General features: G+C 55.1%; 2 protein-coding genes across 2 annotated transcripts; both read left to right on the top strand.

Annotated features, from left to right (window-relative positions):
* Positions 1-1,165: 1,165 nt before the first annotated feature.
* PGLS (6-phosphogluconolactonase) lies at positions 1,166-7,126 on the top strand. Its single transcript, XM_081092442.1, has 5 exons — positions 1,166-1,579; positions 2,779-2,886; positions 3,555-3,656; positions 3,940-4,080; positions 6,577-7,126. Exons 1-5 carry the CDS (start codon positions 1,292-1,294, stop codon positions 6,712-6,714), a joined length of 777 nt encoding a protein of 258 aa, XP_080948568.1. The 5' UTR covers positions 1,166-1,291; the 3' UTR covers positions 6,715-7,126.
* A 3,389-nt stretch (positions 7,127-10,515) lies between these two features.
* NIBAN3 (niban apoptosis regulator 3) lies at positions 10,516-26,961 on the top strand (the record flags this gene model as incomplete). The annotated part of the gene is made up of 15 exons (XM_081092430.1): positions 10,516-10,570; positions 11,832-11,962; positions 15,083-15,208; positions 15,785-15,899; positions 17,414-17,581; positions 18,143-18,258; positions 18,339-18,443; positions 18,668-18,830; positions 19,443-19,633; positions 20,480-20,638; positions 21,816-21,932; positions 22,013-22,120; positions 22,891-23,002; positions 24,602-24,685; positions 26,397-26,961. 15 exons carry the CDS (start codon positions 10,516-10,518, stop codon positions 26,501-26,503), a joined length of 1,857 nt encoding a protein of 618 aa, XP_080948556.1. The 3' UTR covers positions 26,504-26,961.
* Positions 26,962-27,936: the final 975 nt, after the last annotated feature.

Raw genomic sequence — 27,936 nt, 5'->3', positions numbered from 1 at the left:
CATCTTGCATTAGCGCTACATTTGTTACAGTTGATGAGCCAATATTGATTCATCATTTACTCAAGCCTGCAGTTTAAGGTTCACTGTGTTCTAAGTTCTATTTCAACTAGTGCAGTGGTTCTCAACCTTGGATGCTCATTAGAATCACCTGGGAATCTTTTTAAAATCCTGATTTCTGGGCCTCATCCTCCGGAAATTCTGTGTCTTTGTTATGGGGTGAGGCCACAACATTGGTAACAAACAGAATTTCCAAAGGATGAGGCCCAGAAATCAGGATTTTAAAAAGATTCCTAGGTGATTCTAATGTGCAGCCAAGGTTGAGAACCACTGCTCTAAACATTCTCTGTGCTCCATTTCTTCATTCCTTCCACCCCCAACTCCAAACAACGACTGATTTTTTTTCTGTCTCCATAGTTTTGCCTTTTCAGACCGGCTTCTTTTACTTGGCAAGATGCATTTAAGATTCCTCTGTGGCTTGACACCTCTGTCTTTTATGCCAGATGCAAAGCTCTATCCTATCTGAGCTGGTCTGGGGGCTCCTCCAGGCAAGAGCCAGGGTGGAGGCATCTGGGTCCTCCGTGAGACAGAGGTCCCCTGGGAGGACCTGCTGAAGGAAGTGAACATACAGGTTTTCAGTCCCACTCTGTCCTAGGCATAACTCCAGACTTTCAAGGCATCAGTGAATAAAACAAACCCTGCCCTCATGGAGCTTATATTTTAACTAGAGGCCCAATGCACGAAATTCGTACAGGAGTAGGCCTTCTTTTCCGCGGCTGCCGCACCGGCTTCCCTCCCGCACCTGATACCTGGGCTTCGCTCGCAGCCCCAGCTTCATCTGGAAGGTTGTCCGGAAGGACATCCTGTCTAATTAGCAATATTACACTTTTATGGTTATAAAGAAACAACACTAGCAACAAGATAAATTTTAGTAGGTTCCAAAGTCCACCAAAATGCGTCCTCCTTCAGGAAATCTCATATCTCCACCCCACTCCATGTCCTCCTCGTGGGGTTCCCCAGCTCTGTGCTCCCCTGTCTGGCCTCGCCCTGACACTGAGGTTGGGAGCCGGTTCTGCCAGCCCCAACCCAGGACAGAACTTGTGCCCACGCCAGCTTGCAGAAAACATAAATGAGCACGGAGCCTCCAACCGCCCTGCCCCGCCCCGGCTTCACTTGCGGAGCTGCGCATGTGCCAGAGGCTGCCGCCCAAGGTACTGAACCCCGGGCGTCCCGGCCGACCGGCGCGCAGGCGCACTGGCCGCCGCCCGGAGCGCTTCCGCCTCCCGCCGCCGCGATGGCCGCGCCGGCCCCCGGCTTCATCTCGGTCTTCTCGAGCCCGCAGGAGCTCGGCGCGTCGCTGGCGCAACTGGTGGCTCAGCGGGCCGCGTGCTGCGTGGCGGGCGCCCGGGCCCGCTTTGCGCTCGGCCTGTCGGGCGGCAGCCTCGTCTCGATGCTGGCCCGCGAGCTGCCCGCCGCCGTCGCCCCCGCCGGGCCGGCTGGCCTCGCGCACTGGACGCTGGGCTTCTGCGACGAGCGCCTGGTGCCCTTCGAGCACGCCGAGAGCACGTACGGCCTCTACCGGGTGAGCTACGGGGGCCGCCGAGGGCCACGCGGCGCCCCGGCCTCTCCTCGGGGCGGGAGCCGGCCAGGTGGGCCCGGCGCCCCGGAGGTCACACCTGGGCTGCGCCGCTCTGCCTCCCGCTGGGCCGGCGGGGCTGCGGAGAGGGCGCGGCCTGGGCCAGGGCGGCCGGGGAGCGTGGCCGCTGCCGGGGACCGAGGGACGCTCGGGCGCAGTGACGGCAAGAGCCAGGCGGGGGTCTGGCCGGAGCCTGGGCTTCGGTCTCTTCACCTGCAGCCTGGACGAGCTCTCCCCGTCTCCACGCCGCCTGCTGCGTTCCTGCCCTCCGAGGCGGTGTCTTTGAGCCCGGCCCCCAGCGATTTCCAAGCAGGAAACAAGGCTGGAGGAGCCCGGGTTTGCTGGGTCCTCGGCTTCGGTGCCCACTCCTCCTGCTCCGGAGGCGGAAACCCGTCCCGGGAGGCCTGGGGCGGTGCCGTGACCGGAAAAGGAGCCCGGGGCACTGGGGTCCAGGGTGTTGCATTTTTTTGTATAGAAGCTTGAGCTGATGGTTTTTTGTTTATTTAGTTCATCCTCATCCGAGGATATTTTTCCCATTGATTTCTAGAGAGAGTGGGAGGGAGGGGTGAGGAGAGAGAGAAATATTGATGTGAGAGACACATCAATTGGTTGCCTCCTGCATGCGCCGGACTGGTGAGCAAACCTGCAGCCTGAAACCCAGGTAGTGCCCTTGACGGGGAATCAAACCGGCAACCCTTAGGTGCACAGGCCGGCGCTCTAACCATTGGGAACACTGGCCAGGGCGAAACCCTGTCCCTTTTTTTTGTCATTAAAAAATATTTTTATTGATTTCAGAGAGAAAGGGAGAGGGAGAGAGAGATGGAAACATCAGTGATGACAGAGAATCATTGATTGCCTCCTGCATGTCTCCCACTGGGGATCGAGCCCACAACCGGGGCATGTGCCCTTGACCAGAATCGAACCTGGGACCCTTCAGTCCGCAGGCCAACGCTCTCTCCACTGAGCCAAACCTGCTAGGGCCAACCCCCAGTCTTTATGGACTGGAAAGACGCCTGGTGCATTGGCATGGGATCCACTATGAGCCTGACTCACAGGCCTGGATGACCCATGTGGACACAATGCAAACCCACAATGCTAAGACCCGTTCATTACTGTTGGTGACACTGTCCCTCCATGTGCCACAGACCCACCTGCTCTCCAAGCTGCCCATTCCCGACAGCCAGGTGATCACCATTAACCCCCAGCTTCCTGTGGAGGAGGCAGCAGAGGACTACGCCAAGAAGCTGCGACAGGTGAGTCCCTCGAGTCGCCACAGGGAGACCTTGTCCACTCGATGGCTAATCCCAGGCAACAGCCGTTCTGCAGGTAGCACTCTGTGATTGTCATCGACAGAAACTCCCCTGGAGTCAGTCAGCAGACCCAGCCCCGCCCTGGGTAGACACATTAATAGGCCACACCCCTGCCTTGGGGTCCCCACGGGTGCCCTCACCTCTGACACCTAGGAGCTGGCCTGGGTCCTCACATCTTGGAAACAGTGGTGTCCCCAGATTCTTAGCCAGTTGGGCAGGTGAACGTAGAACCTCGTAAATTAGAGTCCCTTTTATGCAGGTGAGGCTGAGCATCATTCCTTGTGTTACAGCTACTTGTGATTCTTTTTTAAAATTTTTAAAAATATGGTGTTATTGATTTTTAGAGAGAGAGGAAGGGAGAAGGGTAGAGAGATAGAAACATTGATGAGAGGAACATCATTGATAAGCTGCCTCCTGCATGGCCTCTACTGAGGGTGGAGCCTGCAGCCCGGGCATGTGCTCTGACGAGGAATCCAACCTCCTGGTTCCGGGGTTGATGCTCAGCTGCTGAGCCACACGGCCAAGCACCACGTGTGATTCTTTTTCTGACAGTTGTCTCTGTATTCTTCCCCTTCCTCAACCTCCGTGGACTGTCTTCTCCCCCTGGCCAGGCCTTTCAAGGGGACTCCATCCCAGTTTTTGACCTGCTGATCCTGGGGGTGGGCCCCGATGGCCATACCTGCTCACTCTTCCCAGACCATCCCCTGCTGCAGGTGAGTGCACCCCCACAGGCCCCATGCACACCTGAGCTCTGGCCTCTGCTGTCTGGGGTTCCACAGGGAGGCCAGGAGTTGCCTACAGCAGGGTTTGAATCAGCTTCTGCCAATAGGCATGCCCGCTGGCTTTATCCTGAGCCTCGGTTTACCCATCTTATGATGGGGGCCTTAAATCAAGTACCACAGGATTGGGAGGGTGGGATGGAATGATGGATGGATTATGCTTGATGTGGGTGAGCGCTTGAGAAGTTGAAGTAACATTGTCCTCTTCAACTCCCAGGAACGGGAGAAGATTGTGGCTCCCATCAGTGACTCCCCAAAGCCGCCTCCACAGCGCGTAACCCTCACACTCCCTGTCTTGAATGCGGCCCGAACTGTCATCTTTGTGGCGACTGGAGAAGGCAAGGCAGCTGTTCTGAAGGTAAAGCTGGGGGCCCATTCCCAGGAAGGCTGGGGCATGTGAGCCTGGGGACAGAACAGGAGCCCGGGTGCTATTGTGCTGGAAGCACCAGATCCCAAGATCCTTCAGTAATTCTTGGGTTGAAGGGGAGATGGAAACTGCCATTGCAGGCTGGTTAGGAATGAGTAAGTACAAAATGAGATTGATGAGATGAGACAACAGCTACACTGAGAGGTAAATTCATAATATTAAAATACATTTTTAAAATAACTATAATAATAAAAGGGTAATATGCTAATTAGACCAGGATGTCATTCCGGACGTCCTTCCTGATGAAGCCGGGGCCAGATGGAAGCAGCCTGGGTCCCGGGTGCCTGCGGGTGGCCAGAGGAGGGAAGCAGCCTGGGTCCCGGGTGCCTGCGGGTGGCCAGAGGAGGGAAGCAGCCCAGGTCCTGGGTGCCTGCGGGCGGCCGGAGAAGGGAACCCGGGTCCTGGGTGCCAGAGGGAAGCCAGTGCCGGCAGCCGGGGGAAGGAAGGCCTACTCTTGCATGAATTTTCATGCTTCGGGCCTCTAGTTAAATAGAAAACTACTGAATAAACAAATCAAGCACTTACTCTTGAATTAGAAAAATGAACAATAATGTCAATCTAAGTAAAGTCAGCAAAAGGGATATATGAAATCAAAATCAGAAATTAATGAATTGGTTAATTTTTTTTAAATATATTTTTATTGATTGCAGAGAGGACGGGAAAAGAGAGAGAGAAAAATCAATGATGAGATAGAATCATTGATCAGCTACCTCTTGAATGCCCCCCCACTGGGGATCGAGCTTGCAACCCAGGCATGTGCCCAGACCAGGAATAGAACTGTGATTTCCTGGTTCATAGGTTGATGCTCAACCATTAAGCCGCACTGGCCGGGCTTTATTTTTGAAAATTTAATGATATAGAGGTCCAAAAAATAGACAAACCACTGGCAAAGCTAACCAAGAAGGAAAAAAAATCATATATAGGAATAAGTAAAAAAAGTAGGAATAAGAAAGAAGGTATAGTTATATATAATATTTTAGGAAAATATAAACTAAGATACTAAAAACAAACTAAGCTGGTTTGGTGTGGCTCCGTGGTGGAGTGTCAACCTATGAATCAGGAGGTCATGGTTTGATTTCTGGTCAGAGCACATGCCCAGGTTGCTTGATCCCCAGTGGGGGGCATGCAGGAGGCAGCCCACCAGTGATTCTTTCTTATCATTGATATTTTTCTCTCTCTTTCCCCCTTCTTTCTTCTCTGAAATCAATAAAAATATATTAAAAATAAAATAAAATGAAATAAAATAAAGAATATTTTAATTGCCATCATTAAAAAAACCAACAACTATTGGGGGGGGAAAGGGTGACATATGTAATACTTTCAACATAAAGAATTATTTATTTTAAAATATATTTATATATTTTATTGATTTCAGAGGGGAAGCGAGAGGGAGAGAGAAATAGAAACATCAATGATGAGAGAATTGTTGATCGGCTGGGCATATGCCCTTGAACGGAATTGAACCCAGGACCCTTCAGTCCGCAGACCGATGCTCTATCCACTGAGCCAAACTAGCTAGGGCAAGAATTATTTTAAAAAGAAAATGCCAAAACTATAGGAGAAACCGGAAATGTTTTGAAATATAAATAAATAATAATTCTCTCCCCCAAACCGTTGGGCCCAGATGTCCTCACAAGGGGTGGCTAATGTGGTTTGGGGCAGATTCTGAAGAGTGCAGCAGACCCATGTCCCTGCCAGTGGTGCCCACCACGGCTTCAGGTGGTCCTCCCCCCACAGCCTCAACTTTCCCATCTGTAAGGTGGGTCATGAGGGGCCCCTCTCCATAGACTCCCTGAGAGAGGCCTCCTGGAGCCTTAGCTTCCCAGACTGTACAATGGGGTGGGAACGGAGGTGACTTCACAGGGTCGTGATCAGAAGCCAGTGATTTATAAGCACAGGGTTCTTGGGGTCAGGCCCAGCTGGCAAAAAGCAGTGTTTATAATGTCCATTCACTGTGAGGTCACATTAGCGGGTTGACACACCACAGCCCGTGTGCCAATCCTGCCAGCCAGGAAGGGTTTTTACTTCGTACCTTTTTAAGTTTGGGCGGTGGCGGGGGTGGGGGGGAGGGCGGGTGGATCAAAAGAAGTATATTCCCAGACATGTGAAAATTCAACAGAATTCAGATGTCAGTGTTCACCAACCATGATTTGTTGGAACACAGATGCCCGTATGCCAACGTGAGCCGAAATAGCGATTCTCTGGTCTTTGCAGGAAAGGTGTGCCAACACCCTGCTATACAGTCACCCTGCTATACAGTCACGGGAGCTAGAAGGGAAGGGCCTGTCCCTGCTGACTGTTTTAAGCTGGGGCAGCTGGAAGGCTGACATCACATCCTGAGAGCGGGAGAGTCTAGTCCACGGGGGCCTGCGAGCTCAGGGGCGCCGGCATGCACCCGGGCCTCACCAGCATATCCTCTTCCCACAGCGCATTTTGGAGGACAAGGAGGCCAGCCCGCTCCCTGCCGCCCTTGTGCAGCCCCACACTGGGAAACTCTGCTGGTTCCTGGATGAGGCAGCAGCCCGACTCCTGACCGTGCCCTTCGAGAAGCATTCCACTTTGTAGCTGGTCCCGGGGACGCCACCGTGGCGCCCATGTCGGCTTGAGGGGGCTGGGATCGTCCTGGGGCTGGGCCCCTCCACGGCTGTGTTCTAGGCTTCACGTTCGAGAAGCCACATGGTGCTGACAGGGCCAGGCCACTGGCTCTGCCCAGATATTAAAAGGAGCTTTGGCCCAGCCGGTGTAGCTCAGTGGTTGAGCATCGACATATGCACCAGGAGGTCGCCGGTTCGATTCCTGCTTGGGGCATATGCCTGGGTTGCGGGCTTGATTCCCAGTAGGGGGTGTGCAGGAGGCAGCTGATCAATGTTTCTCTCTCATTAATGTTTCTATCTCTCTCTCTCCCCCCCCTTCCTCTCTCGGAAATCAATAAAAACATTTAAAAACTATAATAAAAGGAGCACTTGCTCCAGGTGTCCACTGTCTGTGGTCCTTGGTGGGCAGTGGGACAAGGGGCTCCCAGGCCAACTCGAAGCCCCCATCCCAGCAGGTGGAGGACAGGACTGGTGTCCGCGCTCGGTTCCGGGGGCCGTGCAGCAGGTACCACCGCATTTACTGACTCAGTCCTGTGGTGTGACGTCAAGGAGGTGGCAGGGGTGGCTCCGTCTGGAGGCTCTGAGGGAAAGTCTTCCCAGGCTCCTCTGGGGGCTGCCAGCAACCCCGGGCTTGTGACAACGTCACTCCAGGCTCTGCCTGTCCTCACATGGCTTATGTGAGTATCTGTGTCCTCTCCTATTCAGGACACTGGCATTGGATAAGGACCACCCTAAGTCCAAGATGAACTCATCTCAAGATCCTTAGCTAATTATATCCGCAAAGACCCTTATTCCAAATAAGGTCACATTCTGAGGTACCCGGGGTTAGGACCTGGACATACCGTGCATGTGTCTGTGTGCGTGCGCATGCGTTAAAATACACATAATGTAAAGTTCACCATCTTAACCATTTCTCGGTATCCAGAAATGGTACAGTCACACTGTGGTACAACCATCCCCACCACCTACCTCCAAAACTTACCATCTTCCCAAATTGAAGCTCTGTCCTATTCATCAGTAGCTCCATCTCCCCCTCCATTAGCCGCCCCCCTCTACTCTGTCTCTGTGAATTTGACTGGTCTAGGGGCCTCATGTAAATGGGATCATACAGTGTCTGTCCTTTTGTGTCTGCTTTTACTCAACATCATGTCCTCAGAGTCAACCATGTTGTCACATGTGTTACAATTTCCTTCCTTTTATGGCTGAATAATCCACTGTGTGGATGGACCACGTTGTGCTTCTCCATTCATATCTGTGGGCACTTGGGTTGCTTCCATGGTTTTGCTCTTGTGAATAATGTTGCTACAAACATTGGTGTACAGCTATCTCTGAGACCCGACTTTCAGTTCTTTTGGGGACATACCCAGAAGTAGAAATGCTAGGTCAGATGGTAATTCTGTTTTTAATTTTTTAAAAATATATTTTCAGAGATGAAGGGAGAGAGAAACATCAATGATGAGAGAGAATCATCCATCGGCTGTCTCCTGCGCGCCCCCTACTGGGGATTGAGCCTGCAACCTGGGCATGTGCCCCTGACCGGAATCGAACCTGGGACCCTTCAGTCCGCAGGCCAAACTGGCTAGGGCCTGTTTTTAATTTTTGGAGAAACCTCCATACTATTTTCACAGCAGCTGTACCATTTTACATTCCCACTGACAGTGCACGAGGGTTCCAGTTTCTTCATATCATCACCATTGGTTATTTTCTGTGTTTTTTTTATGGTGACCTGTGGATGTTTCTTTCCAGGGGCACACAATTCAACCCACTACACACTCTGGCAGAGTTCCCATTGCACACACACAGCAAATGTTTTTATTTATATGTTTTTATTGATTTTAGAGAGAGGAAGGGAGAGAGAAACATCAATGTGAGAGGAACATCCATTGGCTGCTTCCCACACGTGCCCTGACCTGGGATGGCGCCCTGACTAGAAATCAAACGGAAGACCTTTTGGTGCATGGACAACGCTCAACCAACTGAGCCACATCAGCCGGGGCCTGAGCTGGCCTTAACCTCCACCCAGTCCCGCTGCAGGCCTGCCCAGAGCCTTGAATGTGTCAGAGGCCTCTTTAGTCTCAACTGTGCCAGCACTGCAGCCTTTCCATCTGCTGGGCCCACCCAGCTTCTCTGGCTCCTGGGACCTCAGCAGAGAGTGGGGAGCATGGGGCCTGGGGGCGTCCCGCAGCTGCGCCTGACGGGGACATGGGAATTGAAAGCCAAAGCCGAAACCACAGAAAGAGAAGTTCCCTTCAACGTCTTGGGGTCGGTCTCTCAGATGTGAGAGTGAGGAAGTGGGCCGGGGCCCGATCGGAAGGAAACAGGTTGAGAAAGCAGAGGAGGCAGCCGAAAGGAAGGTTGCCCAGCCGTGGGCTTGAGCAAGCTCAGGTGGCCATGACCCCTGGGGCGGAGTCCGGGGCAGGGTGGCTAGAGCAGAGGGGAAATGCTGAGAATGGCACGGGGACCTCACTGGGGGGCCCTTCCTGAGGCATCACCTCTCCGTGCCTCTCCCCATGACGGCAGCTGTCCCTGCACCAGACCAGCCTGTGGCTCTCTTTCACCTGGAGGGAAGCCCACCCTTCCTATTGGCCCATAAGCCCCTGGGTGGCCCTGAAACCCCCACCCTCCCCTCGTAACACCTGCTGCTCACTCTCCCTTTTCCGTCCCACCCACGCTGTGCTGTTCCCACCTTAGGGCCTTTGCATGCACCGTGCCCCCTGACCGTTCTCTGTCCTCCAGCTTTTCCCACTTTCTTCGGTCCCGGTCCCGGTGCAGCATCTCCTCCCTGCCCCTAGCATTTCCTGTCCCCTCCTGTTCCATTTTTCTCCCTTCCTCTCACCATTATCTGACAGTTTTGTCAGTGTGCCTATGATGGCCATGGGGCTGCTGGGGCAGCTGCAGGGAACTGTGTGGGGCTGGAGAGGGTCACTGAGAGATGAAATGGCTCTGCAGGGCCTGGTGGGAGGTGCTAGAGGTCATGGAATTTGGAGTGTGCTGCGCTGGGGGCTAGGCGGAGAGTAAGGGCACCTTTAATAGTCAAAGAATTGAATGGAGATGTGGTGATTGCTTGGTGGGGCTAGGGATCGTGCTGGAGGTCAGGAAGTAGCCAGTAACCCCCTTAAATCTCCACACCTCCCATTCCCCCCTCATCTGGGACCCCACCGCTTGCTCCCTCAGTCTCAACACTGACTCCAGGGATGGGGGGTGGGGGGTGGGGGAGGCGGGCCAGCTCTCACTCCCCAGCCTAGGGACTCTAGGGGCTGGGCCAGGGTTCAATCCCCTCAGCATTGCCCTGCATGGGGCAGGCACAGGGTGGGTGGGCACCAGAGGGTGGGCACCAGAGGGGGATAGACACCCCATCCCTGCTCACCCTTTCCCCTCACACCAACAACTGGTTGCCTGATCCTGCCAGATACCTTCCCCGCATCCCTCCTCCAAAGCCAGCGGAATTGTCTCCCACCCCTGTACCCACTCTTGGGGCTGCTGGGGCAGCCCCTACAGAAACCAGCAGCTCTGGAGGCCTTGGCCCCAGGGGAGTTGGGAGGACGCAGGTGCAGGGTTGGGTGGGGCAGGGGGCGGGCATCCTCACCCCCCAGCATACACAATGGGAGGGCCAAGCTCTGGCTTTTGACCCCAGACACTGGTCGCCATAGCATCCAGGATCCTCACAGGCTGCCCTGCTCCCAGAGTGCCCCTGAGCAGAGGAACCTGGGGAGCAGGGGGGTGGAGAGGGGTGTCTGCTTCACTCTAGGGCATCCTGGGAAGCAGCAGCAGGATGGGCGGGCGGCCTTCAAGCCCCCTGGACAAGCGGCAGCAGCAGCACCTGAGGGGTGAGTGAGGGTGGGGAGGGGTGGGGATGGGGAGGAGGGTTCAGGGTTGTCAGATACGCAGGATGCCCTATTAATGTGAATTCCAGATAAGCAATAAAGAAACTTTTTTTTTTTTAGTATAAGTATGCCCCAAATTTTGCATAAGGGCATAGTTATGCTAAAAAATAATTCCTTATTTACCTGAAATTCAAATTTAACTGGTGTCATGTACATTTTAGGGGTAAATCTGGAAATCTGACTACGGGCATGGGTTTGGGGTGTAGGGCACGGCCCAGGTGGGAACTGTCCTGGGCCCAGCCGGATCTTGGGGGATAATTGTTCCAGGGGGGCAGGGATCAACAGATCCCTCTGTGGACCCGGGGACTGGGTCACAGTCCTGTTTGAGACAAAGACGTGTCAGTGCCCTTCATCCTCCGTGCACAGGGTTGAGTATTTACTGTGCGCTGAGCACGGGAACAGGACGGGTTCATGATCTAGATCAGGACAGGTCAACTCACCATTAGACAAATGGATTCAATCAGCTATTCTGCAAGCGTCAGGTATTTCTATAGCGGCTTAAGGCAGAGAGTTATTCCTCTCTCCTACAGAGGGGTACAGTGGCAGGCAGGCAGAGAAAAGTTAGATAACCCAGCTTCCCCCATCTCATGGTTCTGCCGTGCATGGCTTCTGCGTCTGAGGCCACCTCGCGGTACATAAAGGCTGCCGAAGCTCCAGCCATTGGGTCCACATTCCAGGCAGCAAGATGGACTGGATGTTTTACATACAGTCAAGTGAGTGCATCTTAGGGAAACAGCTGGAAGAACTTTAACACCTGTGTGACCACCTCTTAGATCAGGATACAGAATACTTCCATCACTGCAGAAAGTTCCTCTGTTCTGGGCTGAGGCTTTTTAAAAGGTTTTGAAAAATTCTCTAGGTAAGGGGCGTGAAAAAGCTTCCAGGTGCAATGGAACTTTCATTGTCTTGATCGTGGTTTCTGGGTGTGGATATGGGTGAAAGCTCATTCAGTTCTGTGCTTTATTCACGTTTGTTGTGCATCAGTTATCAGTTAAGCTGGAGTTGCCTTAACTACCCCTCCCATCCCCCAAGGATGGAAACAGACAGTGGGTGGTTAAGGGTGAATGGAACTTGGAGGATGTCTCGTGGGGTAACTTTGGGGTGTGGGGTGACGGTAGAAGCCCACCAGTTACTTCCATCCTGGCTTGCCTTCCCCTGGTAGGTGGCCTGATTCAGCCACCTTGCTGTTCCCTTGTCCCTGCAGACCAGGTGGAGGCCCTGCTGAGGGACTTCCTGCCTCAATACCGCGTACAGCTGGCAGCCTCTGTCCTGCAGCAGATTTCCCGGGAGCTGGTCCCCCAGGAGCCGGCTGGATGCCAACTGCTGCACAGCAAAGTGGGTGCCACAAATGAGGGGGGAGGGCTGCTGAGCACACAAGACTGCGGAGGCCATTGGTTCAGCGGTGGTGGGGGGGCTTCTCACACCTTTGTCCTTGCTGGTGCCACAACCTAGGATGGCTATACACATTCACTAGCGTGTCCTGGGCTGGACGCTGGGGACACAGCAGACCGAGACATATCCCGTTCTGTTCTCTGGGGCTCACAGTCTGACTGGGAGGAAATGACCCCAAACAAGTGAACAGATCATGACGCAGGGTAACTTCTGATAGGTGCTAGGAAATCAAGAGGAAGGGCACAGTTGGGTGTGGGGAGTCAAGGTGCAGGGGACCCCTTTGAGCTGAGATATAAAGGATGAAAAGAAGCCAGATCTGGAGCACAGAATGGGAAGGGCATTGTAGGCAGAAGGCACAGCTGGAGCAAAAGCCCTGAAGTTGGGAAAAGCTTGCCCTGAGTGCCACAGTCAAGGACACAGCACAACCACGGGATGCCCAAGTTTTTGCATGTGAGGTGACCGCTGTCTCATGCACTTTCCGTTCCTCCTTGTACTTCAGTTGCCACTTCTTCCAGGAAGCCTCCCTGGATTGCCTTTGCCCCCACCTCAGTCAGGCACCTCCCCTGAGACCCCCATCCCAGCAAAGCCCCAGGTCACACGTTAGTCACCTCCATGGGTCTGCTCTGCAAGGGAGGAGCCAGGCATAGTCTCCTCTTTCCCTCACACCCACTCCTCATACCCACATGGTACCTGCATATAATAGGGGTGCAGGAATAGTTTGTGGATGGAGCAAAGGAGCCTGGAGCTGTCTGGTCCCAGCTCCATATGTCTGCTGAGCTGGCAATGGCACCTAGGTCTTCCATGTGCCCGACAAACATACTCAATCCTTACCAGCCCCAGAGATGGGTCTTTGACCAGCAAGGAAACCAAGGCACAGAAAGGCAAAGGGATCTGCTTGAGGTCATACTAGTACCATGAGCAAGAGGCAGAGGCATAATTTGAACTCGGAGCTCATATTTCTTACTGACATTGGGTTTCCTGCCCCATCAGGGCACTGGGTTTTCCCACCTCAGTCAGGTGCCTCTTCTCCCAGCTGTGCCTGCCCTGGGGTGGGGCTCCCTGGCACTGTGGACACAGAGCACCCTCCCAACCAGAGCTCTCCCTGTCCCTCTTGGGGCATCATGGGGCCCGGGTGTCACTCCCACCTGCACCTTACACCACCTGCTGGTTTCAGTCACATGGCCACGGCCCAGCTGACATTGGGTTTCGGGCAGTGTGGAGGGGCTTCCCCTTGCTTCAGTTTGAGCATTTTATATAATATTCATTTATTTACTTACTTACTTACTTACTTATTTTAATCCTCACCCAAGGATATTTTTCCATTGATTTTTAGAGAGTGGAAGAGAGAGGGAAAGACAGAGAGAAACATCAATGTGAGAGAAACACATCGATTGGTTGCCTCTTGCCCATGCCCTGACCAGAGCCTGGCCAGGAAGGAGCCTGCAACCGAGGTACATGCAAGACCGGACCGGAATCGAACCCGGGACCCTTTGGTCTGTGGGCCAACGCTCTATCCGCTGAGCACCGGCTAGGGCAATAGTTATTTTATATGTTTGTATTTTATATATCACTAGAGGCCCGGTGCACGAAATTCATGCACTCAGGGGGGTCCCTTAGTCCAGCCTGCGCCCTCTCACAGTCTGTTGGAGTCCTTGGGGGATGTCCGACTGATGACTCCTGCCACCGCCGCTGTGTTCACCAGCCATGAGCCCACAGGGGGAGCGCACTGACCACCAGGGAGCAGCTCCAGTGTTGAGCGTCTGCCCCCTGGTGGCCAGTGCGTGTCATAGTGATTAGTCATTCCTCTGTTCGGTCGATTTGCATATTAGCCTTTTATTATATAGGGTTTCTATAATAGCATTTTAACAGTATTTTATGAAAATGTTTAGACCTGGGAAAAGGTATGGAGACTCATTAAAAACATACTGAGTTCCCATCACCCCAGCAAAGAATCAAAATATCACAGTTGCAGTTAATTGATTCATCGTATATTTATTGAGCACCAGCTAGGCACCAGACACTGCTCTGGGACCCAGTGATGACACAAAACACACAATGCAGGTGTCAGGTAGTAGGGAGAGTGACAAAGGAAATGAAACAGAGGACAGAGAAAGTGTCCCCCTGAGGGCAGGGTCTGTGGACAGAGGCCTGGCCTTTTCTCATATAGTTACACTACACCTGCCCCAGGACCCCGCAACTCCACTTGTATTGCTTAGTTAATGCTGTGTGACAATATACTGCAAGTCAGTAGCTTAAAGCAACACACACTTCTCTCACAGTTGCTGTGAGTCAGGAATCTAGAGGCAGCTTCTCTGAGTCCTTCCTTTCAGGGTCTCTCACAGGTTGCAATTGAGATATTGGCCAGGGCTGGGATCTCATCCGAGGCTCAAGTGAGGAAGGGTCCGCCTCCAGATGGAGTGGCGATGACAAGAATGCCTGTCTCAGGGCTGTGTGATATAACTAATAAGATACAGTGGGGCCTTGACTTGTCCCGACTAACGAGTTTTTTGAGACACCAGCTGTCTCTCGGCCGATTTTTTGCATTGAGTTGATAGAGTAATTTGAGTTAACGAGCTCCTCAATGAGCTCAGTCTCAGAACAAATTAAACTCGTATGTCAAGGCCCCACTGTATATCACTTCTTGCCCTAGCTGGTTTGGCTCAGTGGATAGAGTGTCGGCCTGTGGACTGAAGGGTCCCGGGTTCGATTCTGGTCAAGGGCACATGCCTGGGTTGCAGGCTCAATCCCCAGTAGGGAACGTGCAGGAGGCAGCTAATCAAATGATGTTCTCTCATCATTGATGTCTCTCTCTCTCTCTCTCTCCCTCCCTCCCTCTCCCTTCCTCTCTGAAACCAATAAAAATATATTTTAAAAACATAAATTAAAAAAAAAGATATATCAGTTCTTATTTGGAAGGGCCACAAATAAGTGCTGGTAAAGACAGGAGTGCCACCTGGCACCCAAGTGCCCTATGCTTAGTGCCACCTGTGGGAGCTGTCCTGATGGTCTGGACCCTGGGGCACTGGCCAGGGCCCCTGACATCTGAGAGCCCCTCCTCCACAGAAGCTCCCCCGAGTCCGTGAGCACCGCGGGCCCCTGACCCAGCTGCAGGGCCTCCCACCCCAGTGGCAGCCCATCTTCTGTGTCCTGCGTGGGAATGGCCACCTGGAGTGGTTCAGCCACAGGGAGGTGAGTGAGTGGCTGTGTCCCTTTGGCCTCCAGATTCTCAATCCCGTCCTCCCCAGAGTGGGCTTAGGGTCCGGCTACCAGCATAGCCCCTCTCCTCTCTTCAATCATCTAGCCTGAATCGAGGGCCCCTGTGTCCCTGGCCTGGGCCGGGCGACCATCTCCTGTTGTGCCAGGTGGATGGACTGAGGCCAGGGACCGGGGTAGGGAATTACTCATGGTCGTCAGCAGAGCCGAGGTTGAAGCCGTGTTAGGCCACGTGCGTCAGGCCCACGCCCTGCTTCCCGGCTGGGGAATTCACTCAGGTCCCTTGATGCCCTGGGAGGCCGTTTCCACCTTATGAGGCGGGTGATGCTGGCCCACGAAGCACGGGGCTGTCTGACTCGGTGAGACAACCCCACCGGCCCAGCGCACAGTGGCGGCTGCAGGGCTTCTGTGGAGGAGGAGGGGGGAGGTGGAGGCAGGGAGGGAGCTGGGGATTTCCCCATCTAACCCCAGACCTTCCCCGGGTCCTGCACTGAGACGTGGAAGCCACAGGTTAGACCCGTCCCAACGCGGTTCTTTGGACACTTTCCGTAGGAATATGAAAATGGGGGCCGCCCTCTGGGCTCTGCGGCCCTGACAGGGTACACAGTCCTGACGTCCCAGCGCGAGTATCTCCACCTGTTGGACACTCTCTGCCCAGACTCCTCAGGTAAGGCCCGGGGACCCCAAAAGCAGGTGTCTCTACTTCAGTGCTGCTGACCCCGGGGCCCGTCAGTGGGGCGGCCCTGAGCATGGCAGGGTGTTGAACAGAATCCCTGTCGCCACCCACTAGATGCCAGTAGCAGCACCCCCCCCCCCAAGTGCGACCACCAAATGTGTCTCTAGACATGGCCACGTGTCCCTGGGGGGCACGTGTTTCTGGATAAGAAGCCCAACTCTAGAAAGAGAAACACCGTTCTCATCAGCGAGAGAGGCTGGTCACGGGACCAGAACCAAAGTAGCAGAGCAGTGAAAACAAGCCCTGCAGCAGGAGTCTGTGGGGAGATGGGCACTGGTGTGTGTGTCTGGGGGAGGTGCTGGGTGATGGTTCAGTCTAGCGTTTCCAGGAGGTTCTCCCTTCCTCCCGCCCCTCTTCCATTCTCTCTTCTCCTCCTCCCCACCCTCCCCTCTCTCTCTTTCTCTAACTTCCTCCCTCTTTCCCTCCCTCCTTTTCTCCTTCCATTGCCCCTTCTCCTCCTCTCTCCGCGCCCCCCCCCCCCGCCTCCTCTCTTTCTCAATCTCTCCCTCCTTTTCTTCCTCCCTCCCTCCCTCCCAGGGCACACTGTGCAGGAACAGGGAAAGGCGCAGCACAGCTGGGCTGGATGCATCTGAGGAGGGTTTGCGTTGTCTCATGAACCTGCCATGAGGCCGCCCCATCACTAGCTACCTCATTCCACAGATGCATGCACGAGGCCGAGGCCGAGGCCTGTCGTACATCAGTAAGGCTCAGATCTGGCTAGAACTGCGTCACTGACTTCACTGAGGCGCTATCTTGCCAGCCACTGATGCCAATGCAGCAACAAGGACAGGCTGCAGGCATGTTGAGGATGAGGACGGTGCAAACATTGGGATCCACCCACATACCCCTTTGTGTCACCCTTCGCTACTTTGCTTCTGGCCCAGTGACCAACCTCTCTCCCAGCAAAATGAATGTGTTTCCCTGCAGTCTGTATATACTACTCTGGAGATCAGGACAAAACACTGAGGATTTTAGGAGGCCTCAAATAGATTAAACAGAATAAAATCCACCCACTGTGTCCTCCCAACCACTCTAGGTCATTGATAACACCTTCGAACCCATTTTACAGGATTGGAGAGATGAAAAACGGTGCCCTACGCACGGAAAATGGTTTGGCCAAGTTTGAACCTGGGCATGGCTGGCTCCAGAGCCCCCTGCAAGCAGGGCTCAGCTCACAGGCCAACTAGGATAGGTTGTTGGTGGCTGCCCAGGCCACCGTGTTGAGGAGGACGCAGAGGCTGGGAGACAGTGCTGGGATGAATTGCTCATGCCCCAGCACATCCTCCCTGGAGACTGAGCTGGAATAGGGACACTGCAGCTGTAGCACGGATTACACGCATATTGAGCACCTCCTCTAAGCATTTCATGGTTACTTTCTCCTGCTGAACCAATGATTGTAGAGCAAAGGCATGAATGCAGCTGGGTCCTCCTCTGCCTCCTTTCAGGAGACCACACGCAGGAGGAGCCTGACCCCCTCCTGGAAACGCCCGTGAGCTTCCCCCTGTTCCTGCAGCACCCCTTCCGAAGGCACCTCTGTTTCTCTGCAGCCACAGCGGAGGCGCAGCGCGCCTGGAGGCTGGCCCTGCAGGGTGGCATCCGGCTCCGTGGCACAGGTGGGCCCCGGGGAAGGTCAGGCAGGGATGGGGCTCTGCCCCTGCTGGCTGTGGGACCCACTCCCAGGCTCAGTTTCCTTATCTATAAAATGGGTTGTGGGGGGAGACAGACAGGATAGGGATGTGACGGGGACACTGCCTGGTGGGAGCTTTCCCTGGGGGATCAGGGAGGGTCTCTGAGAGGAGGGGTGCCCAAGCTGGGGTCCAAAAAAGAGGAGGGGCCAACCGGCGATACAGGGAACAGGACCAACACAAACAAGTGGGCAGGCTGTTGGCGGAACGAATGAACCCGAACGGAGAGGCAGGGAGACGCAGTGCAGCGGGGCTGTGGCTGCCGCAGGGGTGCCTTTCCTACACTGTGTAAAGGCTCCTGATGGGCTGGCGAGGTCTTGGGGAGCGTGTCCCCTGCGAGGGCCAAGGTCTGGAGGTGGGTGAGACCTGGGTGTTCGGGACCTGGCAGGGAGGACGAGGGCTTCCGTCCTCTTGGGGAGCAGGGGAGCCAGGCAGAGCGAGAGCAGAGGAGGGTGGGTGGGCACTCAGGAGCCTCCCCCCTGGCCCCAGTCCTACAGCGAAGCCAGGCCCCCGCCGCCCGTGCCTTCCTGGAGGCCGTACGGCTCTACCGGCAGCACCGAGGCCACTTTGGCCACGACGACATGACGCTGGGCTCGGACGCGGAGGTCAGTGCCGTGCAAGGCCCCACCCGGACCCCCAGAAGCCCCCTCGGCCTTCACCGGAGCCCAGGTCCCCTCTCCTGCAGGTGCTGACCGCAGTGCTGGTGCGGGAGCTGCTGCCGGCGCTGCGAGCCCAGACCCAGCCGGGCTTGCGGGGGGCCGGCCGAGCCAGGGCCTGGGCCTGGACCGAGGTGCGCGCGGGGTCGCGGAGGTGCCGCAGGGACACGGCGGATGGGGGGGTGGGGTACGGGGAGGGACACTGCCGAGGGGGTGGGAGCCGACCCGGGCACCCGGCTTCGCCTCCTCGGACTGTCGCCTAAACTCTCCGTCTCTCTCCGCGTGTTTGTCTCTATCCGTCCCTCTGTCCCTCCATCCTGCGCTCCGGGCCGTGGCATCCCTGGGCTGATCCCCGCAGCTCCTGGATGCGGTTCACGCCGCTGTCCTGGCCGGGGCCTCCGCAGGGCTCCGCGCCTTCCAGCCCGAAAAAGACGAGTTGCTCGCGGCCCTGGAGAGGACTATCCGCCCCGACGTGGACCAGCTGATGGGGCTGCGGGGGCGCGTGGCAGGGAAGCTGCGGAGTGAGCCTGGGGGACGGGGCGGGGTCGGGCGGGGCGGGGCCGGGAGCCTGAGAGAAAGAAGGGGACCAGGTGGGTGTAGGGGCGGGGCCTGGAGCCCGGGAGCTGAAGACGCTCAGGGGCGGGCTGGAGGGTGGGAGGGCGTGGCACGACAGGCGGGGACTAAGCAGGAGGATGGGCGTGGCCCTGCGGCTGTGCCTGGACCGGGGCGGGGCCTGGAGGAGGGCGGGGTCAGGAGGGCGGGGTCAGGAGGAGGGCGGGCCGGGGAAAAGGGGTCCGGCCAGGGATGGAGCGGGTGCGTCTAGTTGTGGAGAGGACCGGAGGCCCTGGCGGTGGCACGTCTGAGCCGGGTTGCTCAGCCAGATGGCGGAGGGGCGCCCACTCGGCTCAGGTACAACGTGAGCCGGGCTGGCATCCGGACTCGGCCTTCCCGGCATCGCTTCTGAGCCGACCCCACCGCACGCGAAGCGAAGCCTCGTTTCTCAGGAAAATGGGGCGGAGCGGGTGCTCAGTCCGCGTTCCGCCCACCTCACCCTGCGGAGCCTCGGGTCTCCCACGACCCCACTTGGGGAGCACGTGGCGAGGGAGACCCAGGCCGGTGCCTTCCGCCCTCAGCCGAAGTCCAGGGCGCCCTGGAGTGCTGCCTGCGCAGGAGGGTGGACGCACAGCTGCCCCGGGTCACGCAGACTCTGCTGGACGTGGTGGGAGCAGCCCTGGCGGCCGTGCAGACCCTCCTAGCGCAGGGCATGGACCGCCTGGGCCGCCACCTGCGTGGGAATCCCTCGGGCGCCCGGCTGCGGAAAGAGGTGGGCTCTAGCGGGTGAGGGCTGTTAACCTCATAGAAGAGCTTGCATCTTTCTTGTTTGACAACCTTTTCTTTTTAAAAACCTCGAAACAACTTTTTTCTAGGCTATTTTTTTTTTTTTTTTTACTTATTATGGACAACCATGCTATGGTTATCAACACACTGTTTAAAATGTGGGGAAGGGGTAAGATGGTGAGAATAGCACGTAATAATGTCAGTTTGGAGTCACCTTCCCCACAAACTCTCCCTCCTGCCGTTCCTCTGTTTAGCCAGAGCCCTCCCTGTCCCCAGAAAATTCTGCTCCATGCAGGTCAGCTCAGTTCTTCTGACATTAAATGAGCACCTACTAAGCACCTTCCACTCATTGCGCATCCACTCCCTAATCACCTCCATCCGGAACTGTCCCTGGCCCCTCTCTGCATCTGCAGCTGCCTGTGCCTCCCTCATCCCGGAGGCAGTTACACACCATTGTGGTTGATTGTCTCCAGTCTATCACCCCAAACTTTCCTGTGTGCTCCCAGGGGTGTTGGATGACTCCACTCATGCAGGCCTAGGGCTCAGCCCCGAGAGGCCACCAGATGGTGGGCATAGGTGCCACAAGGACTGAGCGTGCCCACTTCCCCTCAGTCCTGCCGGCACCGCATGTTACCATTTTTCCAGGTCTTACCGTTTTATGTCCATCACACCGCACCTTACTGTTGCTTTTATTGTGCATTTTTGTGGTGATAGCCACGGTAAGATGTGTTCCCATTTGTGTTTGTCCTTCGCTGCATCGGCTGTGAGGCCCTGGGCCCTGCTTTTCTATCAGCTGATGGTGTTCTCTCACCTGACTGCCATTGGAGGACAGGTTTACTCCTTTGGGGAGATGCCGTGGGATCCGGAGCTGATGCAGGCTTGCTACCGCGAGGCTGAGCGGGGCCGGGGCCGCCTGGAGCAGCTGGTGGTGCCGTTTGGCTTCTTCGGAGCACGAAGTCTGGTGTTTGGGGCCCAGGATCTCGCACAACAGGTGAGGCCAAGGCAGCTGCCTTCACTGAGCAGGCGTCGATCGTGTGCTGGGGAGATCGTGGTGACCGAGACAGACCTGGCCTCCCTCGCTGGGCTCCTGGTGTCATGTAGACATGAACCATGACCAGGCCATGAGCACGGGATGGACAGGGCTGTGGTGCGGATGCACAAGGTGCTGTGTGAGCCCCGCGGACGTGCTTGGTCAGTCTCAAGGGTTGGGAGGACTTCCAGGAGAGGACTTCCAAGCGGGGGCAGCAGTGGGAGGAGTGGGGGTGGGGCGTGTCCTGGGTAGAGGGACCGTGTGTAAGTGCTGGGAAGGGAGAAAGCTTGTCTGCCTTTGGGGAAATTAAACAACTGAGAGACATTGGGTTGTAGGTTTCCAGGGAGGGCAGAAAGGTGGGAGATGTGCCAGTGAGGAGGGTGGGCAGATGGGTCAGGGCCCTCTGTATGGAGTTAAGAGGCCGGGCTCTGTCCCAAGGGCAATGGGGAGCCACAGCAGGGGAGGGGCGTGACCAAATTTAAAGTTCAGAAGCCACACCTGCCTTGGGAAGCATGGGCTGTGGGGGCAGGAGGGGCGGAGGCCTCCACTAGTTGGGTGCTATTGGTGAGGAGAAGCAGGTGTGTTTTGAAGGCCAAGGGGACGGGACCTGCTAAAAGACACGGTAAGTGAAGGAGACAGGGATTGAGAAGACCCAGTGGTGCCCCGCACAGTTGTTCAGTCTGCGTACTGCTCAGGAGCACTCTGCCGATGAGGCGGAATCCAGCCTGCCCGCTGCTCCCCAGGCTGGGCACCTGGCACCGTTCTCCCGCGGGCAGGCTGCTTTCTCCCAGTTGGCACGTAGGCCCCCACCGACTGGGTGATCCCTGGCTCCTGAGAGGAGGTGCTATTTTTTTTTTTAAATGTTTTTCTTGACTTTAGAGAGAGGGGAAAGGAGAGGGAGAGAGAGATAGAAACATCGATGATGAGAGAATCATTGACCCGATGCCTCCTGCACGCCCCCTATTGGGGATGGTGCTCAGGCATGTGCCCTGACTGGGAGGTGAACCGTGACCTCCTGGTTCATAGGTCGACGCTCACCCACTGAGCCACACTGGCTGGGCAGGAGGTGTTGTTTCTTGAGGCTGGTAAGGCCAGAGAGTGAATTGCCCGGGCGTCATCCCAGTTCCTCCCTCCACAGCTCATGGCGGACGCCGTGGCCACCTTCCTGCAGCTGGCCGACCAGTGTCTGACCAGTGCCCTGGATTGCAACCAGGCTGCCCAGCAGCTGGAGAAAGTCAGGGGGCGCGTGCTGAAGGTGAGGTCTGCAGGGAGGGCCTGGACGTGGGCCTGGGTGCCCCGATGGCCACTGGACTGGCCACTGTGTGTGTCGTGCAGAAGTTCCAGTCGGACAGTGGCTCAGCGCGGAGGAGGTTCGTCCGCGGGTGGCAGCTCTGCATCTTTTTGCCCTTCGTGCTGAGCCAGCTGGAGCCGCGCTGCAAAGCGGTGAGCGAGTGGGGGATATGCAGGCAGGGGAGGGGCGTGACCAAGCATCTGTATCTCTCTACGAAGTGCTCGCTCCCGCACAGAGCCGCTGTGACAATTAGAGACTTTTGTTCCCTGAGCTCTGGGGCTCCAGGGGGCTCTCACAAATGCCCCTGCTTCTCCCATGACAGTGCTCAATATCGGTCACTTGAGAGCTGGGGTGAGGGCACATGCATCACACCTAGCAGGTGACAGGTTTCAGAGAAGGGAGGAGCAGAGGGGGAGTGTGTGTGGGGGGCTATGGGCATGGAGGCTCTCCCTGAGAAGATGACACTGGAGAGGGAGTGAGCTGAAGGCATGAGCCATGTCCCAGGGAAGGGCATTCCAGGCAGAGGGCACAGCATGTGCAAAAGCCCTGAGGTAGGCCTGGGCTAGCGTGTTAGGGAACAGTGAGGCGGTGGGAAAGGGCTGAGGGGAGAGGTCACGGGGGCCTGGCCACACAGGGCTTACGGGCACCAGGCAGGGCGTGGTTCCAGGTGCCAGCCGGCTCCCCTAGAGGAAGTGGCTGTGGGGGGTCCTAGAAAAGATATCTGTGCTATTCCTGTTGAGGTGGGAGGTGCTTGTTTTATCTTCCACGGCAACCCGAGGGAGCACAGGTCACGGAGTCCATTTTAAAGACGAGGAAAATGAGGTTCAAGGCCACCCAGGTACCTAGACCAGGGTCAGAGCGGGAGCTGGCACCTGCAAAGTGCCCACCCCTCCAGCCCAGCCCCTGCCCACCACCATTCCAGGAGCTGCTTGAGTTGGAAGGGGACGTTCTTGCTGTGGGCAGCCCCGCCCTGACCATCGAGGGCATCTATGAGGATGTCATCCGGGGGGTCCTGCAGCAGAGGATCGACGGAGGTGAGCCTCCCCCTGAGGCTCGGGGGAGCCTGGTGACCCCTGAGCCCAGTTACCTCACTTCCTGTGAACACTAGCCTTGTGACTGCGGGTCCAGCCCGGGACAGAGGTGGACAAGTGTGGAGGGGCAGTGATAGCAGCTCCCTGGGTGAGGGCATTGGAACGAAGCTCTCAGGGGTGTGTAGGACTTCTAGGATGAGGGGAAAGAGGCAAAATTAAAAAACTGCAGGTAGACATTCACATTTAGTCATTAACAATCGCTGCCTGTGTTTTGCTGCTGGCACTGAGCCCCCAGGAGTTCTTGGACGGGTGCTCGGCCTCCCAGGACCTCCCGCCCTGGGAAGAGGCTCCAGAACTGTCTCTTCTCCCTCCTGCCTGGCCTGTTTACTCAGGACCCAATGTCTGTGCTGCTGAGGCGCGTGCAGTAACTTGGGGCTGAGCAGCATGTAATGGCGACTCAGGGCGTCCACGCGGCCCTCACAGAGGGAGGGGAGAGACAACAGAAGGAGAGGAGGCTGGAGGCTGCCGAGGCAGACATGCAGGGGCTTGAATGACAGGCAATAGGGAGTCATGGAGGGGGTGTGAGCAGAGGATGACAGTGGCCAGGCTGAAAATGAGGGAGGAGGCCGAGGGCTCGGCCCTGGGAACAAATGATGGGCCCAAGCAGGGGCAGCTACCAAGAGGACGGAGCCCAGTGATGAGGATGAGGCAGGAGCAGAGGTGCCAGAATTGCTGGCCTGGGTGTCGCCGAGTCCACAGGAGAGCCCGCCACCTGCGAATGGAGTGTAGGGAAAGGGAAGGCATCCCTGAGAGCCTGTATTTGAAGGACATAAAGAGGAAGAAGGGACGCAGAGCAGCTTGATAGGCAACAGCAGAGTTTTGGGAGCAGGAAGTAAGGGTGAGGATGTGGGCTCCATCTGTGGGTAGCTGAACAAAAAACCCTGAGTTCTTTTTTTTTTTTTTTAATATGTTTTATTGATTTTTTTTTAATTTTATTTTTTTTTTTTTTTTTACAGAGAGGAAGGGAGAGGGATAGAGAATTAGAAACATCGATGAGAAAGGAACATTGATCAGCTGCCTCCTGCACACTCCCTACTGGGGATGTGCCCGCAACCAAGGTACATACCCTTGACCAGATTCAAACCTGGGACCCTTGAGTCCTCAGGCTGATGCTCTATCCACTGAGCCAAACCGGTTAGGGCAAAAACCCCCGAGTTTTTAAATAGGGGACACTTTAAATGAAAAAAGGCTATTCTCTTGATTGGGGGAGGGGATCCCAAAACAGGTAACACCTCCATTCCCAGAGGTTTTCCATGTCCTTAAGGGGTTTGATCCTTAATGGATTTGTGACATCTGCTTGGAATGCAATGTTTTGAGCTGGAGCTGGTACCATCTGGCTCAGTGAAGATGTCGGGGATCAGCTAGCAATGTCTGCCTTGGGCACAGGCAGGGAGAGAGGCTCAAATAAGCCATTTGTTTAAAGTTCTTGGTTGAGCCCTTTCCTCCATCCTTTGCCCTTTTGTGGCTTCTTTGGGGGAATGATGGAAGCCCTTTGATGCCCGGCTTCTCCAGGTGGGTCCAGGGAGTTATCTGTTGTTTCAGAGCTAAAAAAGGCCCTCGGTGCCAGCGACGTATCCTGTACTCTGGACAGCTGCTCGGAGGACCCATGGGACCAGGCGGGAGCAGGTGAGGACCTCACAGGTTCGTGGGCCAGGCCAGTGAATTGATGGGGTCGGGGGGGGGGGGGCGTTACAGGGTGTATGGGATTGTTGAAAGTGTAGGTTCCTGGATGGAACAGCATCCACCTGTCTCCTGATGTGGCCGGTCTGGCCAGGCTCATGGGGAACAAGAGCAGTGGGGAGACACGGAGTGTGCTGGAGCCACACAGGGACCCTCTTAGCCCAGGCTCTGCCATGAATTTGTGTCCCATCTCATCTGGCCAAACTCGGCGGGGCCTCTCCCAGCAGCCGCTAGTTCCCAACACTGAAAGGCGAGGTTGTGGTGGTGGGAGCCTTGGGCTCACCCTGAGCAAGGGCCCTGCAAGATGGGAGCAGGGATTCGAGAGTGGCTCACGGCTCCCTGGGGAACTGCTGTTACGAGAGCTTTGGGAACCCACCCGACTAAACTGCATCCATGTTCTTCACCCATGGGAACTCTGAGATAATGGATGTGTGTTGTTTTCAGCTGCTAACTTTAGGGGTCATTTGTTATGCAGCTATAGCCAACTAACACGGATCTAGGGCAGTATCCCTTAGCCCAGCGGTTCTCAGCTTGTGGGTCGCGACCCCTTTGACGGTCGAACGACCCTTTCACAGGGGTCGCCTAAGACCATCCCGCATATCAGATATTTACATTACGATTCATTACAGTAGCAACATTACAGTTATGAAGTAGCAACGAAAATAATTTTATGGTTGGGTCACAACATGAGGAACTGTATTTAAAGGGCCAGAAGGTTGAGAACCACTGCCTTGGCCAGTCGCCGCAGATAAACTGATGCATATTCACACATATTGGGATGAACAGGAGATTAAACAAAGACTTCTTACCAAGACTTCAGGGTGTCGGAATGCTTTGTGATTTGCAATTGGCAGTGAGCGTTTGTAGGGGAGCTCCTTAATCTATTTAAGCAGAATCTAAGTGGTGATGGGTTTTGCTTCTAGTCGTTCCCTCCAACAGGTACCACCACAGGGGATGGCCTCCTACGTACTTTTCAGCAAGTGCAGGTGCTTGTGGGTAAACCCCTCCATGTGAAACCTCATGGTTTAGACCAGGGGTGGGCAAACTTTTTGACTCGAGGGCCACAATGGGTTCTTAAACTGGACCGGAGGGCCGGAACAAAAGCATGGATGGAGTGTTTGTGTGAACTAATATAAATTCAAAGTAAACATCATTACATAAAAGGGTACGGTCTTTTTTTTTTAGTTTTATTCATTTCAAACGGGCCGGATCCGGCCCGCGGGCCGTAGTTTGCCCACGGCTGGTTTAGAGCATGGGTGCTTGCCATTCCAGTGGTGGTCTTCAGAGCTCTCTCCATCAGTGTGGTCCCATCTGGTTGTTGCCCCTCACCTGTGTGCAGGTGGCCCCTTACTCCACAGGCTGTACAGGCTGTCAGCTGACTTGAAATTTCTCTTACCTTCTGGGTGGAAAATGGGGTATTGGCTTCATTTGAATGAACACATCTTCTTGGAGAGGAAAATAAACATCTTTTCATGTGTTTCGGAACCATTTTTAGCTCTTCTGTGGAGCCCTGTTCCTCTCCTTGGCTCACTTTTGTTCTAGGTGCTTATAAATTAAATTGTTCTTGCGAATATCCCGTTTACTGAGCATTTATTACGTGCCAGGCATTTGATGTGTCCAATTTTTTGGCATCGTTGTGACACGTTCCATTTTACAGATGAGGAAACTGAGGCTCAGAGAGGGACTTGCCCCAAGCAGCCAGGCTCCCGCACTGAGACCCAGCCGCTCTGCCCGCTGCTGCCTCCAAGAACGTTCCGGAGCTGATCTGCCCACAGCCATCTTCATGCCAGCAGAGAAATGTCTCCCAATGGGAATTCCGGGTCAAACGAACCAAGCCAAGGCTCTCACAACCAGCTCACCTCCGCCTCACTCCTCTTCTGAAGGGCCGCGCCTTCTCACATCTCCACCAGCGGAATTTGTGCATGTTCTCCAGATCCTTTCCAAATATTAGGACTTTTCATCAAAGAAAAAAATGTCAACTTGATGGGCACACACATTTCAATTTTTAATTTTGAATTTCTCTGATGACTGAAATGAATCTAAAAATGTTTATTGGCCATTTATATGTTTGTGGGTTGTTTAACATTGAATTGTCTTTTCATGGATTTCCATACCCCCCCTGCCCCTCCCCAGATTTTATCTTTTTCATATGCATCCCTGGTGACTCTGTGTATATTAATGGTATTAACACTTTGTATCTAGATTACAGATATTTTTTTCTCAGCTTGCTGTGGGCCTTTTGGGTTTGCTTACACGGTTCCCAAATTTAACTCAGTAACAAGTTTCTCAGCGGAGAGAACTTAGACAGACTTCCCTCTGTTGCCAGAAAAGTCATCTGTGCACTGGAGCTTGGCAGCTTCCCGGCATCACAAGCCTTCCAGCTGCTTCCGGAGCCGGTTCCTGAGGGACCTCCCCAATGTTCTTCTCCTCTCAGCTTTCAGGCGGGCCTGCACAGCCCACAGCGATGGCTTCCTCCCATTCTGTCCTGGAGATTTGAGCCTTCCCCAAAGAATAAGATTTCCCTCTCGTTTCCGGATGTCCCCCACCACCACCATCTTCTGAGATGCATTTGTGCCTCACAGTCCCGTCCAGCTGGCTGCGTTTTACCCAGGATGTCGACGTCATTCTGGGAAAATCGCAGCAACAAGAACTTGTCACCCCGCCCACTTCGAGAAAACCGCTGTGTGCCCCGGGTCTGAATCCTCCCGGTCTTCTCTCGGTGTGTCAGGACAGGAGGCGCCTGTCGGCCTGTTCTTCTTGCTTAATGGGAAAGGCCTTTTGCTGCCAGGCCCCTTTCCTCCACTCAGAGTCAAACCACGTAACCAGGAAAGGCTGGGCTGCGTTTCTGAAAGATTCAGCCCCAAACTTGACCTGTGCAGATAATTACTGTAAAAATACATATATATCAGAAAACAGGCGCAAAGTAGAGAAAAGTAATTAGAGGAAGGGCAAGGACAGGGGAAGAGCCTGAAGAGGAGGAGGGGCGAGTGTCACCTGACTCCATAGGACGTGCTGGGAGGTTTGGGGCTCCCCCGCACCCCAAGCTCCCATCTTGCATGCCAACCAGGACACACAACCCGTCCCTGAATTTTACCTAGCAACCGTAACCCTCTGCCATGCACATTAATAAATATACATCTGAGCATCATTCTTTTTTAAAAAAATATGTTCTTTCAATATTGTCTACTCTCTTTTCT

This window comes from Myotis nattereri, assembly GCF_964212035.1.
Source record: "Myotis nattereri genome assembly, chromosome: 5".
In the NCBI taxonomy this organism is placed as follows: Eukaryota; Metazoa; Chordata; class Mammalia; order Chiroptera; family Vespertilionidae; genus Myotis; species Myotis nattereri.
Note: the sequence above shows the minus strand (reverse complement) of the source record. Positions and strands in the feature narration are given on the sequence as shown.